Raw genomic sequence first — 14,557 nt, forward strand, 5'->3', positions numbered from 1 at the left:
AAATCTCACAGCTCTTCGTGGGAATTTTTTTTGACTTTCATCATATTACTCCTCCTGTTTCAAAAAGACCGTCCTCTATTCCATTTACGTCTGTTTCAAAATTGTGTCCAGCTTTTGTTTATAGGCGTATTTTTTAAATAAACTCTCTATTATAGCCTTTAATTTTTTTTATATTCATAAATGCATATTAATGGGACCTAATCTACAATATTAAAGAAATTTGTACAATTAAGAAAACAAATATATCATTCATTCCTTTTAAAAGACAATATATTTGGCTCCAGAAATGAAATTCCCCTACAGAGTTTATACTCCATAAATTCGATATCTTTTAATTTTTCTTTTTTATTTCCTGTTTACAATCCTCTTAACAATTTTATGCAGTTTTTAATACTTGCATTTTTATTAACATAAAGTAGGTAAATAATTGAGGGTAGTCAAGTAAAGTATTATGGTCTCCTTAATATTTTGACAAAGTCAAAGCGGATTGTCTTTTTTAAACAGAGGGAGTACTTATTAATTGAGCAGAGTTAAGACCAGTAATTATTTGCACCCACGAAACGCATCACTGGGAGGAGGTTTAAATATGGTTGGTTGTTATCCTAGGTGAGATATTTGTAACCAAATGAAGTTAGAGTGCCGCCAGATGATCTTGTCTGAGGGACTGTGCAATGGTTGGTGGATATTTATGATTCATTGGGTTGCTTGGGGAAGGAGGTTATTTAGCTTATCTTTCCTCCAGCTATCAGAAATTGGGTTGATTAGGTCAACGATTGTTTGGATAGGATTGCATTATATTTTCAAATTGTGGTATCCGGTTGGGCTGGATAGGGGTTGATAAACCGTTTCCGATGCGATGTAAGGTGTGTTAATGGAGGGAAGATATGAGTGAAGCCACTTGCTTCCATTTAGGGCTAGAAGAGGAAGGTATGAGAGAGATGCCTCAGAAGATATGTTGTTGCTTGAAATATTTCTTGTTGTAGAGGCTACCCCAGATGGAGTCGGGGTGATCATGCATACATCAAATTCTTTTCATAAGCAACACTTAATTGTGTTTATTGCTTTTCCTTATGTCTAACCCTCAATCAGACTTTAGGTTAGTTTATTTATCCCATGCAAAAAGATACTGTTTTTAAACGGAAGAGTTATGTCCCAATTAGTTTTTGTTTGGTGATACGATCTATTTCTCTGCGTAAATGGATTGGGAATAGTAGTGTTTGCGTAAGATGATTGGAGGTAGATGAATGTCACCTCGTTCGCACTGCCAAACCATGTAATCCTTTCTCTTTGATAACATTCTTTGTTTTAGCAAGAAAAAAAATAACTTCCTGTTTCCTTTTCCTTTATGACATTAACATGAAGAGCCATTGGATAAAGCCCTTATATGTTGATTTGTAAGTTGTAATGCAATTTAGGTGAGAAAACAGGTCTTAGTTCAGTCGGTTCAAACTTAGGAAATTGCCTCCACTAGAAATGCTACAATAGCTAGGTGTTGAACTTCGGATTGAAGGACGAAACTTTTTGAGTCTAATATCATAAATTCTAGCGGTTAAGCAGTAACCATCCATAGCCGTCCTCCTCTACTAGTCGACATGAAAAAAGTAATACTCCTGTCCTTTGCATGCTAAGCAATAGATAGACAAATACGTACCCGATTACGTTTTGATTAACTGGCTAAGGTCTTGAGAAGTTGACACATATTTTTATTTTCCAGCTTGAATCAATATTATTATACTATAACTTCACCTACATTACATGTGCAGTACTTGCTGACTTTGAATGAAACAGACAACTTAACGTTATTACAGATGAGATACCAACTTAAAACATTCACGAGAGACTTCTGATTGCTTAGGAAACAAATCATTTTCGTACAATCGAATCATTTAAAGAAATGGGATGATGATCTTATCCCCCAAAGTCCAAATGGTTACGCAATTTAGTGCCATTCAAAAGTGAAAGCGAAAAAATGAAAAGAAAAAAATGAAAAGTTCAGTCTTTCAGTAAATTCTTTTCGACAGTAATGGAAAAATTCAAAGACTCCATTTTTGGCAATCTTCTTGTTTTGTCCAAAGGAATTTGCAAACTTGCAAAATCCGGTAAAAACTGTTGAATGTCCAGGCCCCAGTGTTGAAATGGTGCAGAGATGGCCTAGAAAAACTAGTCATTTCATAGTTAGCAGTAGCCAATAGGATTACACTCATTATTCCCACTTATAATTATCAGAGCACTTGAGCACCAAACTAAGTGCTCTTTCCTTTTTTTGGCTTTTGCTTTACAACATCTTAGGTAGGTAGTGATTCTCTTTATCAATAAGTTGCTTCAAAAACCAAAATCAAAACTAAGAAATTTATTAATTCTTACAGAGAACCAAACCACCGCCACCACCAGCACCACCACCATTAGCAACAATTTTAGCTGCATCACGAGGCATCAATTGGCCTTGAGCCATCAAAGATTTATAGAACTCAACAATAGCTTTCTCATCGTACTCTTTCCTAACAGGTTTCATAAAACCCGAATCACCATACCCACCATTACCCACATAAGAAAACCCAGAACTAAACACACTGGAATTTGCAAAACCCAACATCATATTCACATATGCATCTCTCAGTTTTTTCAGTATCTTCTTTGGTGAATTTCTCTTTAAGAATATTTTCAGCTTGGGTGTAATCTTAATGCCCCAAAATCTTCTTCTTCTCTTGTTCCCATTCTGAGGTTGTTGGTCTGATGTTGGTGTTGTTGTTGTTGATGATGATGATCCTAGAGTGACCAATTCAAGGCGTTTCTTTGATTTCAGACCTGATCCATCTAGTCTTTCATACCCTTTTCTTGATTTTCTCCAATACCCTTTAATCCCTTTGCTCATACCCATTGTAACTCCTTCCATGATGTTCTTCCTTGTTTGGGTTTTCTTTCTTAATAAAGAGAGAAATTAACAAAACTGATTTAGTATTTACTTTTCAGACAATGAAGAAATCTAGAAACTGAAATGAGGAGGAGTAATGGAGGTAAGGTCAATATAAAGGGGAGTGAGAGATGGGGGAGTGTGTTGTGGGATTAATGTAATGATGGCAGAGGCAGGCAGTACTGTAGTACATTGAGATAAGTGTTGACAAATTTAATATCACGTGTACATTGTTGGTAGATGACAACCCATCTCTAGAATGAAGGGATTTTGAGATTTGGACTTTCTCAGGGCGGATCAGACCTGATCTTCTTTGGGGTGGGTGTGGGGTGGCCTATTTTCTGTTCCAGGGACTGTTGCAAAGACTTCTGTTTATTGAGTTTGTTTCAGGGGAGTTTAGATGGAGCTGAATTATTAAGTGGAGTATGTGCATTTAATTAAGTGGCAAAAGCATATTGGTTCTTAAGTTAAGAATCGGAGATATGAGACTGAAACCCAAATAGACATGTCAATGTAGATATGGTTGATCATGGAGAGCATTATTAAAGAACGGTTTTTTTTTTTGGACCATGGTTATTTTGGAGGACCATGGTTTTATTTTGGGTAAACACATTAGAAGTAAATCTAAATCACCCTTTATCTAGATATTTATATTAATACTTAAATTACCCTCTTGATTAATTTTTTGGTAATGATTAGTTAGTGTTAGGTCGTGTTAATAATAGTTAGCATAGTGATTAGTAAAATAATTAAGCAGAATTATTGAGAGAGTAAAGTTGGAGAAGATGAAGAAGGAAAACATGAAAAAGAAAGGATTTTACCAACCACAATCGAAGGAAGAGTATTTGGGTACCCAGGTATGTTTCAAACTTAGATAATGTTGGTTGAATTGCTCCAAATTTTCAAAAAACTGTAAATTTTTAGGGTAGATTTGGGCTTGTTCGGTTACCTTATGTGAAGAACAGGTTACCGAACTCATCTGAAAGTGTAGTTCGGTTACCTTTTCCATATACGCAGGTTACCGAACTCGTTCTTTAATGGAGGTTTTTAGTTGTTCGGTTACCTTTTCCATACACGCAGGTTACCGAACTTTGTTTATAGGACTTACAGAGTAATGTTCGGTTGGTTCGCAAACTTTAACCCAACAACATATCTAACCGAACTCCACATGTATGCAATTAGTGAAGAGTTCGGTTTGTCAAGATTTTTTGCGAACAAACCGAACATAGTGGAACAAGTTCGGTTAAATTGAAACTCAACATAGTAGGCAAAATGACACAGTTCGGTTACATTGGAAAAAAAATTTCTTTTTGGAATATAAGTAGAGTTCGGTTACTAAATAGTTTTAGAAATTTTTGCGAACCAACCGAACAAGGTAGGTAAAGTTCAGTTATATCATAACTCAACATAGTAGGAAAAATAACACAGTTCGGTTACATTTTTTTTTTTTTTGTATTATGGGTAGAGTTCGGTTACTAACTAGTTTTATAATTTTTTGCGAACCAACCGAACTCGGAGTTCGGTTATGAAAAATTAAATTCGTGATAACCGAAGTGTTCTTCGTGTTCTTGGTTTCAGAATGTTCGGTTACAAAACTAGTTTTTTTAAGACTATTCCTAACCGAACATGCCACTTTAACATCCATTTAAACCATATTTTGATGATTTCTACTCAATTTTCCTATCCAAAAACGAATTAAAAAGATTGATGGGTTTTTCAATCGAACGAGAAACGTCAAGGAAAGAGAGAAGAAGAAGAGAATAAACTTTTTTTCAAAACTAAAAAATTTCGATTGCTCTTTTGATTTTGATTTGATTTTGATTTTGGTTAATAAATTCATTTAGATTAGATGTATATGATTAGATTTATATAGTTATTAAGTTAGTTTTAATTTAAATTAAAGTAAGGATAAATGAGTATTTACCTAATTTTGGGACACCCCTTATAAGTATAGGGAGGTTGGCCTAATAAGGCCATGGTCCCCCAAAAAAGTTATGGTCCTTGAAAAATCGTTCTTATTAAATACAACCATTTTGCTGGACCCGAAAGTTAGGTCCATGATACCCCTCGAAGTTTTGGGGTACAATGACACGGAGCGATATTGGACACTCAAAGTAAAACCAGCAGGAAAATCTTGCGAGATATAAGAGGAACTATTGAAATATTAGAATGGGTACAAAGAATACGGTTGGGATGGGACAAGGTACTTATTACAGATGGGGCAACAAACAACAAACTTTTTATACATAAAGAGCAGATAAAGACTTTGGTGCGTAGGACCGGCAAAACTATGGGTTTTCTATCTAGAATTCTTGAATGTACATTGAATCAAAAGAAAAAAGAACTAAAGACGGAAGGACTGAATGCCCAGGCAGAAATCGTTAGAACTTGAACCAGGAAATTCAAATCATACACTATCAATCAATAAGTGGGTGCTAGAAAACCAATCATTTTCGGAAGCTGCAGTATATGGCCATACCTATGATGCCCAGCTACTATTTGGAAATAAGAAATTGCAAATAGTACCTGCAAAAACAAAAAAAATGGTCAATTGATTCATTTTCCAGGAGACGAAGTGTATGAACGAAACTTAATATTTACATAAACTTGACTGCATTCAGAAATCTCACATTCGTCGTGCAGTAATCACAAATTCTTATAAAGAAAGACTAATTGAAAGAATAATTCAGGTATGTATCATCAAGGTTTGTACTCCTCCTACTGGCTCCATTAGTCAATTTTAGTCCTTGAGTATGGTAAGAAACAAAGAAGTCCTGCTATACGCACAAACTATTTTACAGGAAAAAGATTTTCTTGAAAGGCAAGACATTGGAAACGAAATGGTCCGTAGCTGGCTTTCTCTTCGACAAACGAGTTGAATCCATTGAACTCAAACCTGTCACTATGACTCTTTTGCCTCCAGTTGTAATAGTAGAAGGAACGAGCATCAGATGATCTTACGATGAATAGGTCTGTCCCTGGAATTGGTATCACACAATTGGGATCTTCTGGTTTCCAATCAAATTGTGGCATTAGGAAAGAATCTTCCATCCAGCAGTAGTCACTGCTGCTACACGAACCACTACTAGCACCCATCATATTCGCCTTTCCCTTGTCTCCATCATGCTTACGGTTCAGTTTACACATTTTCATAGAAGTGCTCTCATTTTTTATCCAACTGTTGAAATCGTATGACGTATTTTTCTAGCTAACAGAACTAGACGGCCATCTACTTCCATTAAACCATTACCAAAATTATAAGGAGGACGAATGTCATTGATGATAAGTCAGGGACGGAGATAACTCTAAACTTTTCAGTACCGACAATGAATTCAACAATCAACAGACCAACAGCATTGGGTTCAAACTCCTCATCCTCGGCCCCATGAAGCAGCCAATATCTTGAACCCTTGGCATAAACTGATCTGGCAGTCGACCCATTGTAACTTGAACCAGGAACTTCAAATCATATAGTACTATTAATCAGTAAGCGGGTGCTAGAAAACCCATAATTTTATGGAAGCTGCATCATATATGCTTCAAACCAGGACTTCAAATCATATAGTACTATTCTACAATAGGCTGACTAACGGGAGCTTAAAACTTAAAACACATACAGAGGCACAACTTGCTAGAACACCTCTCTATAGATGATTAACTTACCAACAAAGATATATTTACTTTAAGCATCACTTAGGCTTGGTTTTCTTCTTCACTTCAATGGCAGTTTTCATACTGTCGCTCTGCTCTGATTCGACCCCATCCTCTTGTGACTTGCGCTTTGCCTTCTTCCTCATATCAGTTGACATATCCTCCTCCGAACCATCCCCATTGATGGCTTTATTGGCTGCTAATTTGTCCTCCTCCATAGGCTTTACATCACCTTCAGACATCTTTTTCTCGTTGCTTTTCTTTGTTGAAGCTCAGTCTTCGATACCCATGTCAACTTCCGCTCTTTTTCCTGGCGCCTCTGATGTTTCCTTCGGATCACCCTCATCGTCAAATTCAAAAGCATGACCATATAAATTAGAATCTTTGGAAAGTCTATCATATTCATCCTGTGTCCTTTTTGATGATTTTATTATCTTCATCACTTTTTTGAATGATTTCATTATCTTCATCACTTTCCATTGACACCCAATCATCCAGATCTAAAATGAGACTCATGCTGCCAACGCCAAAGAGAAACGAAAACTAAAGCTGCAGTATATGCCCAGCTACTATTTGCAAATAAGAAACTGCAAACGTTATCTGCAAAAACAAAAAAAATGGTTAATTGATTCATTTTCCAGGACACAAAGTGTATGAATGAGACTTAAAATTTACATAAACTTGACTGCATTCAGAAATCATAAATTCTAATAAAGAAAGACTAATTGAAAGAATAATTTGGGCTATGTATCATCAAGGTTTGTACTCAACCTACTGACTCCCTTAGTCCATTTTAGTCCTTGGGTATGGTAAGAAACAAAAATAAAGTCCTGATATATGCCACAAACTATTTTACAGGAAAAAGATTTTCTTGAAAGGTAAGACATTGGAAACGAAATGGTCCATAGCTGGCTTTCTCTTTGATACCCACTGAACCCAAACTTGTCACTATAACTCTTTTGCCTCCAATTGTAATAATAGAAGGAGCGAGCATCAGAAGATCTAATGATGAAAAGGTCTGTCCCTAGAATTGGTACCACACAATTGGGATCTTCTGGTTTCCAATCAAATTGTGGCATTAGGAAAGAATCTTCCATCCAGCAGTAGTCACTGCTGCTACACGAACCACTACTAGCACCCATCATATTCGTCTTTCCCTTGTCTCCTTCATGGTTTTTGTTCAGTATACCCATCTTCATAGAAGTGCTCTTGTTCTTTATCCAACTATTGAAGTCCTATTCAGTGTGCCGTATCTTTCTAGCTAACAGTACTAGACGGCCATCTACTTCCATTAAACCATTACCAAAATCATAAGGGATGGAGATAACTCTAAACTTCTCAGTACCGACAATGAATTCAACAATCAACGGACCAACAGCATTGGGTTCAAACTCCTCATCCTCCGCCCCATGAAGCAGCCAATATATTGAACCGTTGGCATAAACTGATGTGGCAGTCGAAAGAGCAACGGGGGAGACTGGCGGGACAGCTTCGATGGTTCTCCATGAATTGTACCTTACGGTCAGAACCTCACAAAGCCAAACTTCTTTTGTATCATGTGGCCCGTTATATAACTGTCTAACCCAAATGGAAATCACTTTGTGCTCCTTGGTGGTAGGATCATATCCAAATTTCCAACTTAGATACATATTCCACAAGATCACCATGTTCATCTGTTACTTGTATTAGCTCACCCTCTTCTTCTTGTTGTTGTTTGATTGCTGATCTAATCCAAGATTTTGATTCCAAGGTGTTCTTGTCCTACCAATGTTAGTAGTTCCTCAAATAAACAATGTTCTCCATGCGTATACATTATCGAGGGCCTGATGAGTAGGGAGGCAGCACCAACACTAACTCTAATTGATTGTGCACGCATAAAGTGTAAATCAATGAAGCGCCAATTTTCTGAATCAAATTACATGTTTGCATACACTCTTGAACCTCATGAGTGATTTAACAGGGAGTCTACTCAATATCTTACAAACTAATAATTCATCATCAATATGAGAATTACTAATCCTGCTATGACTAATAAGAGAAGGACAATGAATAAGAGGAGGGAAACCCTTATTCATCATCATCAATTTAGATTGAGAAATAGACACATATATTCAACTCAAAGATATCTGTAACTGAATACTTCTAATAACTATTCTGGATGAAAATCAGGTGGATACTAACATAAATTAATGATCGAACTTACCTATTCGAGTTATGATCGGAAGGTTTGATCTTTAGAAACCCCAAAGTTGTTAATCCAAATCACCTGAATCCACACAAATGAAGAGGAGCAGAGATTTAACTTTGATTGTGATAATACCGAATTATCTCGTCGCTATATAATCAGTGATTCAGTGAGGACAAAAAATTTCAAATGTTGGCGAATGTTAGAGAGAGAAGAAGGAAACAGAGTTTCGCATCGTCGGGAAGGTATAAAAAGCCGATCAAAAAAAGCAGAGAGAATAATAACCTAGCTTAATTGGGGCCATAACTTCTAATTGGGGGTCATGCACTACGTGAAAAAGGTCACCCAATCCTAATTTGGGCCACCCCTTAAAAAAATATTTTCTAAATGACAAAACTGCCCTTATATGATTAGTATTAGGAATTAATTAGTTTGATTAGTGTGGTAAGTGTATTTAGATTAAAATCTGATTTTAGGAAAAAAATTGTGGAAAATGTGTTTTATGTGTTGAGAAGAAGAGGAGGAGCAGTTTTGAGAGGAAAACCTAGGATTTTTACAAATGAGTGATTCAAGTGGAGGGAATGAGATTGGTGAAGCTTCAAATAACAACAATGATTGTGTTGATAGTAAGATTGTCTCAACTAATGATATGGGTTGGATGTTTGATGAGGAGATATTGATAGAGGAAGGCATGAACAATGGTTGGAATGAAGATCCCATTGCTCAAGATGAAGGAACCAACACTCAAAATGAGGAACCCCAAGGCCAAAACAATCAGGTAAACTTCCTATACTCTTCAAATTGTCTGAATGGTGCTCCAAGTGGTCGATTGATGGCCACCATTGAAACATCCAGTGTTAGGGTCGTTATAGTCTGGTGTAGGATAAACTAACGACTCTCTGTAGTCGTCAGCCTTTTTGAGATTATTTTGACGACTTTCACCTGCAATTTTTACATGTTATGAAAAATCGTTAGCGTTGTTTGATGAACATTGACGACTCTTTCAGCTAGGTCACGCAGAGTCGTTAGTCTTTTTTCTTTTAATGTTGCCGACTCTAAAGCCAAAACTTCCTGTAAATAGAACAACAAGGGTCGTCATAAATTTAATTATATTTACTGACGACCCTATGAATTTTTTTTGTAGTCGTTAGGTTGGATAGTTATATATACTAACGACTCTTGGGCTGGAATATCATATTTTTTGATTTCATAGAATCATTTCATTGATTCGTAAAAGGCATACATCTTGCATAGCATTGCATTGAAGGAAATGAAATAAAATAGATAATAACAGTGCACTTAAACACTTAATCATATATGGCGTAGTTATACACAGTGCCTTCCAAGATAAAGTAGCAATCGTGGAGCTCAATCGTTGCGGAGAGGTTTCGAAGGAGGAGTTATCGTGATTTCAACCTTGTCTTTCGTTTTCTTGTCACTACATTCCAAACATGAAATTTTTTTTATAAGACATCAACTTTATCTCTATCAGTTAAAGAGTCGTCAAGGATATGCTCTAACAAACTAACGACTGTAATTTATAAGGTAACGACTCTTTGCAAAAATTGGACAGTGAGGATGATTTTGGTCCTTAAAGGATCGTTAAAGATTAAACTTGGGTCGTCAAACAAGTAACTGCCGACCCTATAAAAGAAACGACGACTCTAGGGATTATAGATTACTGACGATTCTAGTCTAGGGATTATATACTACTGACGACTCTATCGTTTTCTCCAACAGAAGGAAGTTCAAGTTCAACCAAGAGTCGTTACGCACTAATTTGGGATCGTCAAACTACAATCGTCATCTTCAACCTAATATTGCGACGACTCTATTCTAGGGCACAAAAGGTCGAAGTAGCAGAACAAGGGTCGTCATATTTACACTAACAGGTTAATGATTTTTCATAGAAAAACACATGCAATGTAAGAGTCGTTAGGGTATTATTTCTTCGATACTAACGACTCTCACTCTGTAACTTCTATTTTTCAGTTACCAATCTCGATTACACAATCAAAAAACAACCAAAACTTCGAATAGGAGGTGGGTTTAAGTTCACGTACCCTCTAATTGGAGCCATTCCCTTTTCGGTGGAGGTGGAGTCGTTAATGGTGGAGGTGGAGAAGAGAAAGGGAGGAGAGGAAGATGAAGATGAAAAGAGAAACTGTTTTTCTCTTTGATTAAATTAGGGTATATAGATTAGGGACCTTAATTAGGGTAGTTAATTAGTGAAGGGTAAAATAGTATATTCATATTGCGAATTTACACCCCTGAAAATTTTGGGGGGCAAACAAAATTCCATGGCCCCCAATTAGAAGTTATGTCCCCCAATTAAACTAGGAATAATAACGTCGCTTAATTGGTGTGTGTGGGGTGTGGCTGGACAAAAACGGGTCATCAAGCAGTACTTTTTCCCGGAGCTGCCTCTTCTCTCTCTTCCGGATCCTTATCTGACGAAAAGTCAAGAGAAAAAGTCAACTTCAATCAACTTAGTCAACCTTTAATTTCTGTTTTTTTTCGTCGTGTTTTTCTTTCATTGTACCCTGACTGATTTGTTCCCCTCTGCTTTTCCCGCTTTTGTTTTCCTTTTAGTAGATTCTTATTCATCCTTAACTCCTTATCCTTCTTCTAGTTAACCTTATTTTTCTTTGAAAAAAGATCCCTTCTTTGATGTAATCGAATCTCTCAATTAATAGGCTTTGAGTTCTGTTATCACACAAGCTTTCGTGTGATAAGATAAATGAACTCGCAGCTTATGGCCCTACGATCTGAATTCTCGAGATGTTAAGCATAAAATCAGGAATATAATATTTTTATATTCTCTTCTATATTTATTTTATCTAGACACCCATATAAACCTAGTCTATTTCTTATATAGCCCTTTTGTCCTTTGACCTAAATATTATATTACTTGATATTGTGAACCCTTAAAATCTGGTTTTCTCTTACTGCCTATTATACTAAAACAGAAGCTAAAGTAATATAAAAACCCTAGAACTTTAGGTGCGCGAGTCGTGTGACAACCAAAGTGATTCTTTTATGGAAGAAGTGTTTCCTTCTCATGTTAATGTTGATGACGTCTTGGACAAAAGGCATAATTCTTGTGACGTTTCGGAACATACAAGTAATTGCATTTTAGAACAGTGGTATTACAGTTTCAAAATCTTAGATAATGAAGGTATATGAAGATTCATCATTTGTGTTGTGTGTTTGTGGTATTATAAGTAATCAATTTTTATTCTATTTTTAAATTATGTAGGAGATGGATATACGAAATTAGTGAGGATGAAAATTTTGTAATGAAAGAAGAAAATCAATACAGTGATTTCGGCATGGAAGAACAACTTAGAACAAGAGAAAATATGAAGCAACATGTTAAGACTCCTGCAAGCTTAGATGACCATAGATTAAATGAATATCGTCCATATGTTGGAATGGAGTTCCAATCTCAAGATGATGCATATGATTTTTATAATTGTTATTCAGGAAAAGTGGGATTTAGTATTCGAAGGCATACTACAAGTTTATCGCGGACTAGTACGAACGAAAATAAGATAGTAATTGGACGTATATTTTGTTGTGCATGTCAAGGTCAGCGTGATGCTAGAGCTAAGCCTGTTGAACAACTAAAAAGAAAGCAAGCTGATACGAGAATAGGATGCAATGCGCATATGATTATAAGAAGAAAAAAACTGAAGATAAATGGGTTGTAACCCATGTTGTGGAAGATCACAACCATCACCTTGTATCTCCAGACAAAAGGCATCATCTGAAATCATTAAGAAAAATGAGTAAAGGTCACGAACAGATTATCGACAACCTTCGTCGAGCAAGGATAAAGACAAATCTTGCAATGAACTTCTTGGCAATATCATCCGGTGGAGTCCAAAATGTTGGGTTTACTACAAAAGACGCAAGAAATTATTTAATGGCATGCAAAAAGAACAATAGAGCTAAAAAATGAAGATGCACAAGCTGTACTCGACTATTTTCAGCGTCAACATGCAATTAATCCATCTTTCTTTTACTCTATTCAAGTTGATTCATAAGGAAAAATGGCCAAATTTTTTTGGGCGGACGCTAGATCACGGGTAGATTACTACCACTTTAGAGATATTGTCTGTTTTGATCCTACTTACTGCACTAATAGGTACGGTATGCCATTTGTTCCCATAGTAGGGGTGAATCAACATTATCAAACTACTTTGTTTGGTGGTACTCTGCTTCATTCCGAATCCGAAGAATCATTTGATTGGGTGATGAGAACGTGGATGAAATCAATGCATGGCAGGAAACCAAAGGTGATTCTTACATATCAAGAATCGGCTATAGGGGGCGCTATTCGAAATATCTTTCCAGGTACGCGTCATCGTTTTTGCTTGTGGCATATAAGTAGGCTCGCGAGTAAACATTTGTCTCATGCAATTAACAAGTACCCAGCATTTACTGCTGATTTTAATAAGTGTTTATATGGTAACGAAACAGTAGAAGAGTTTGAGTCTGGTTGGCGATTGATGCTTAATACATATAAGTTAACAGATAACAAGTGGCTATCAAACTTGTACAAGAAAAAGGGAAAATTGGCATCAGTGTATACTCGTGATGTATTTTGTGCGGATATGTACACAACCCAGCGCAGTGAAAGTATTAATGCATATTTTGACCATTTTATGAAACGGGACATGCCTCTTTGTGAGTTTATTATACAATATGAAATGGTTATCACTGCTAGACGTCAAGCTGAAATCGATGAGGATTACGAAACTAAGCACAGAAAACCGTTGTTGAGGCTCTTTGTGAATATTGAACAAGAGGCATCCTTAATTTACACAAAGGAAGTATTCTTCAAGTTCCAAGAACAATTAGCTCAAGGGTTGCACTACTGTCAAAACGAAATTTCTAAAAGTGGAACAAAGTCGACTTATCAGGTATGGCGATTTGGGCATGAGAAAAAGACTCGAACAATTATATATGAATCTAATGACAAAACTATACAGTGTAGTTGTTTTCTATATGAGTTCTCGGGCTACTTGTGTCGGCATATATTTAAGATTTTCTCGATTGTGGACATTCAAAGTATCCCGCCTCAATACATATTAAAAAGATGGACAGTAAATGCAAAGTCGGGATCCGTGATTTCTGATCAAGGAGAAGAATTTGTAGATAATCCGCGTGATACTGCTACATCCCATTACAGTAAGCTTTGCCAAGAAGCCATTAACATCGCAATTAAAGGTTCAGCATCCACTGAAATGTACAATGTCACCAAGGAAATTCTTGATAGAGCATCGAAAGAGGTCGACGAAGCTTTAAAAAATCTCCCAGATAAATCCATAGATGAAGCACAAAATGATTCAAGCCTGAAAGTTGGATGTGTCGAGAATACACCGATGCCCAGGAAAATCCCATACTTGATCCAACCATTGTTAGCACTAAAGGGCGAACCGGTAAGATGAAATCATTTCTCGACAAAAAAGACGAAAGAAGAAAAGCTAATGTTGGTGCAACTAAAAATTCTACCAGGTATATTATATTTGTTGTTTATTTATCTCCTACATTTTTATGGCATATACTTAATAATTGGACTTTTGTTTGTGCATGTAAAACTGTTAGTTCCAGCAAAAAATCAAAGTCTCAAACTGCAAAAACAGCAAAACCACCACATGGAAAAGGAAGTATGAATAGTTCTACTCTCGAGATCAATTAAAAAAAATTGTACTCTAAAATGTGTGACCAATTTTACTCATATTTTAACATAAATTTTTATTTCTTAATTAATTGTAGTATTCTTTTTTTTTTTTTGATAACTG

The 14,557-nt window shown here is 36.2% G+C and overlaps 2 protein-coding genes and 1 long non-coding RNA gene across 5 annotated transcripts; 1 reads left to right on the top strand and 2 right to left on the bottom strand.

Moving 5' to 3' along the window:
- Nucleotides 1-1,724: 1,724 nt before the first annotated feature.
- Nucleotides 1,725-3,042, bottom strand: LOC113291770. Its single transcript, XM_026541267.1, has one exon. The coding sequence runs from the start codon at nucleotides 2,891-2,893 to the stop codon at nucleotides 2,354-2,356; it is 540 nt and encodes a 179-aa protein (XP_026397052.1). The 5' UTR covers nucleotides 2,894-3,042; the 3' UTR covers nucleotides 1,725-2,353.
- A 1,995-nt stretch (nucleotides 3,043-5,037) lies between these two features.
- On the bottom strand, nucleotides 5,038-8,999 carry LOC113291776. 3 transcript variants are annotated; one of them, XR_003331650.1, is made up of 3 exons: nucleotides 8,766-8,999; nucleotides 6,575-7,162; nucleotides 5,038-5,437 (listed from the first exon to the last, which is right to left on the bottom strand). It is a non-coding gene; the product is annotated as an uncharacterized LOC113291776 (long non-coding RNA). The 3 variants fall into 3 exon arrangements; XR_003331649.1 differs by having other exon boundaries at nucleotides 5,542-7,162; XR_003331648.1 differs by lacking the exon at nucleotides 5,038-5,437 and having other exon boundaries at nucleotides 5,488-7,162.
- Nucleotides 9,000-12,802: 3,803 nt separating this feature from the next.
- Nucleotides 12,803-14,203, top strand: LOC113342887 (protein FAR1-RELATED SEQUENCE 5-like). Its single transcript, XM_026587291.1, has one exon. The coding sequence runs from the start codon at nucleotides 12,803-12,805 to the stop codon at nucleotides 14,201-14,203; it is 1,401 nt and encodes a 466-aa protein (XP_026443076.1).
- Nucleotides 14,204-14,557: the final 354 nt, after the last annotated feature.

This window comes from Papaver somniferum, chromosome 1 (assembly GCF_003573695.1).
Source record: "Papaver somniferum cultivar HN1 chromosome 1, ASM357369v1, whole genome shotgun sequence".
Taxonomy (NCBI): Eukaryota; Viridiplantae; Streptophyta; class Magnoliopsida; order Ranunculales; family Papaveraceae; genus Papaver; species Papaver somniferum.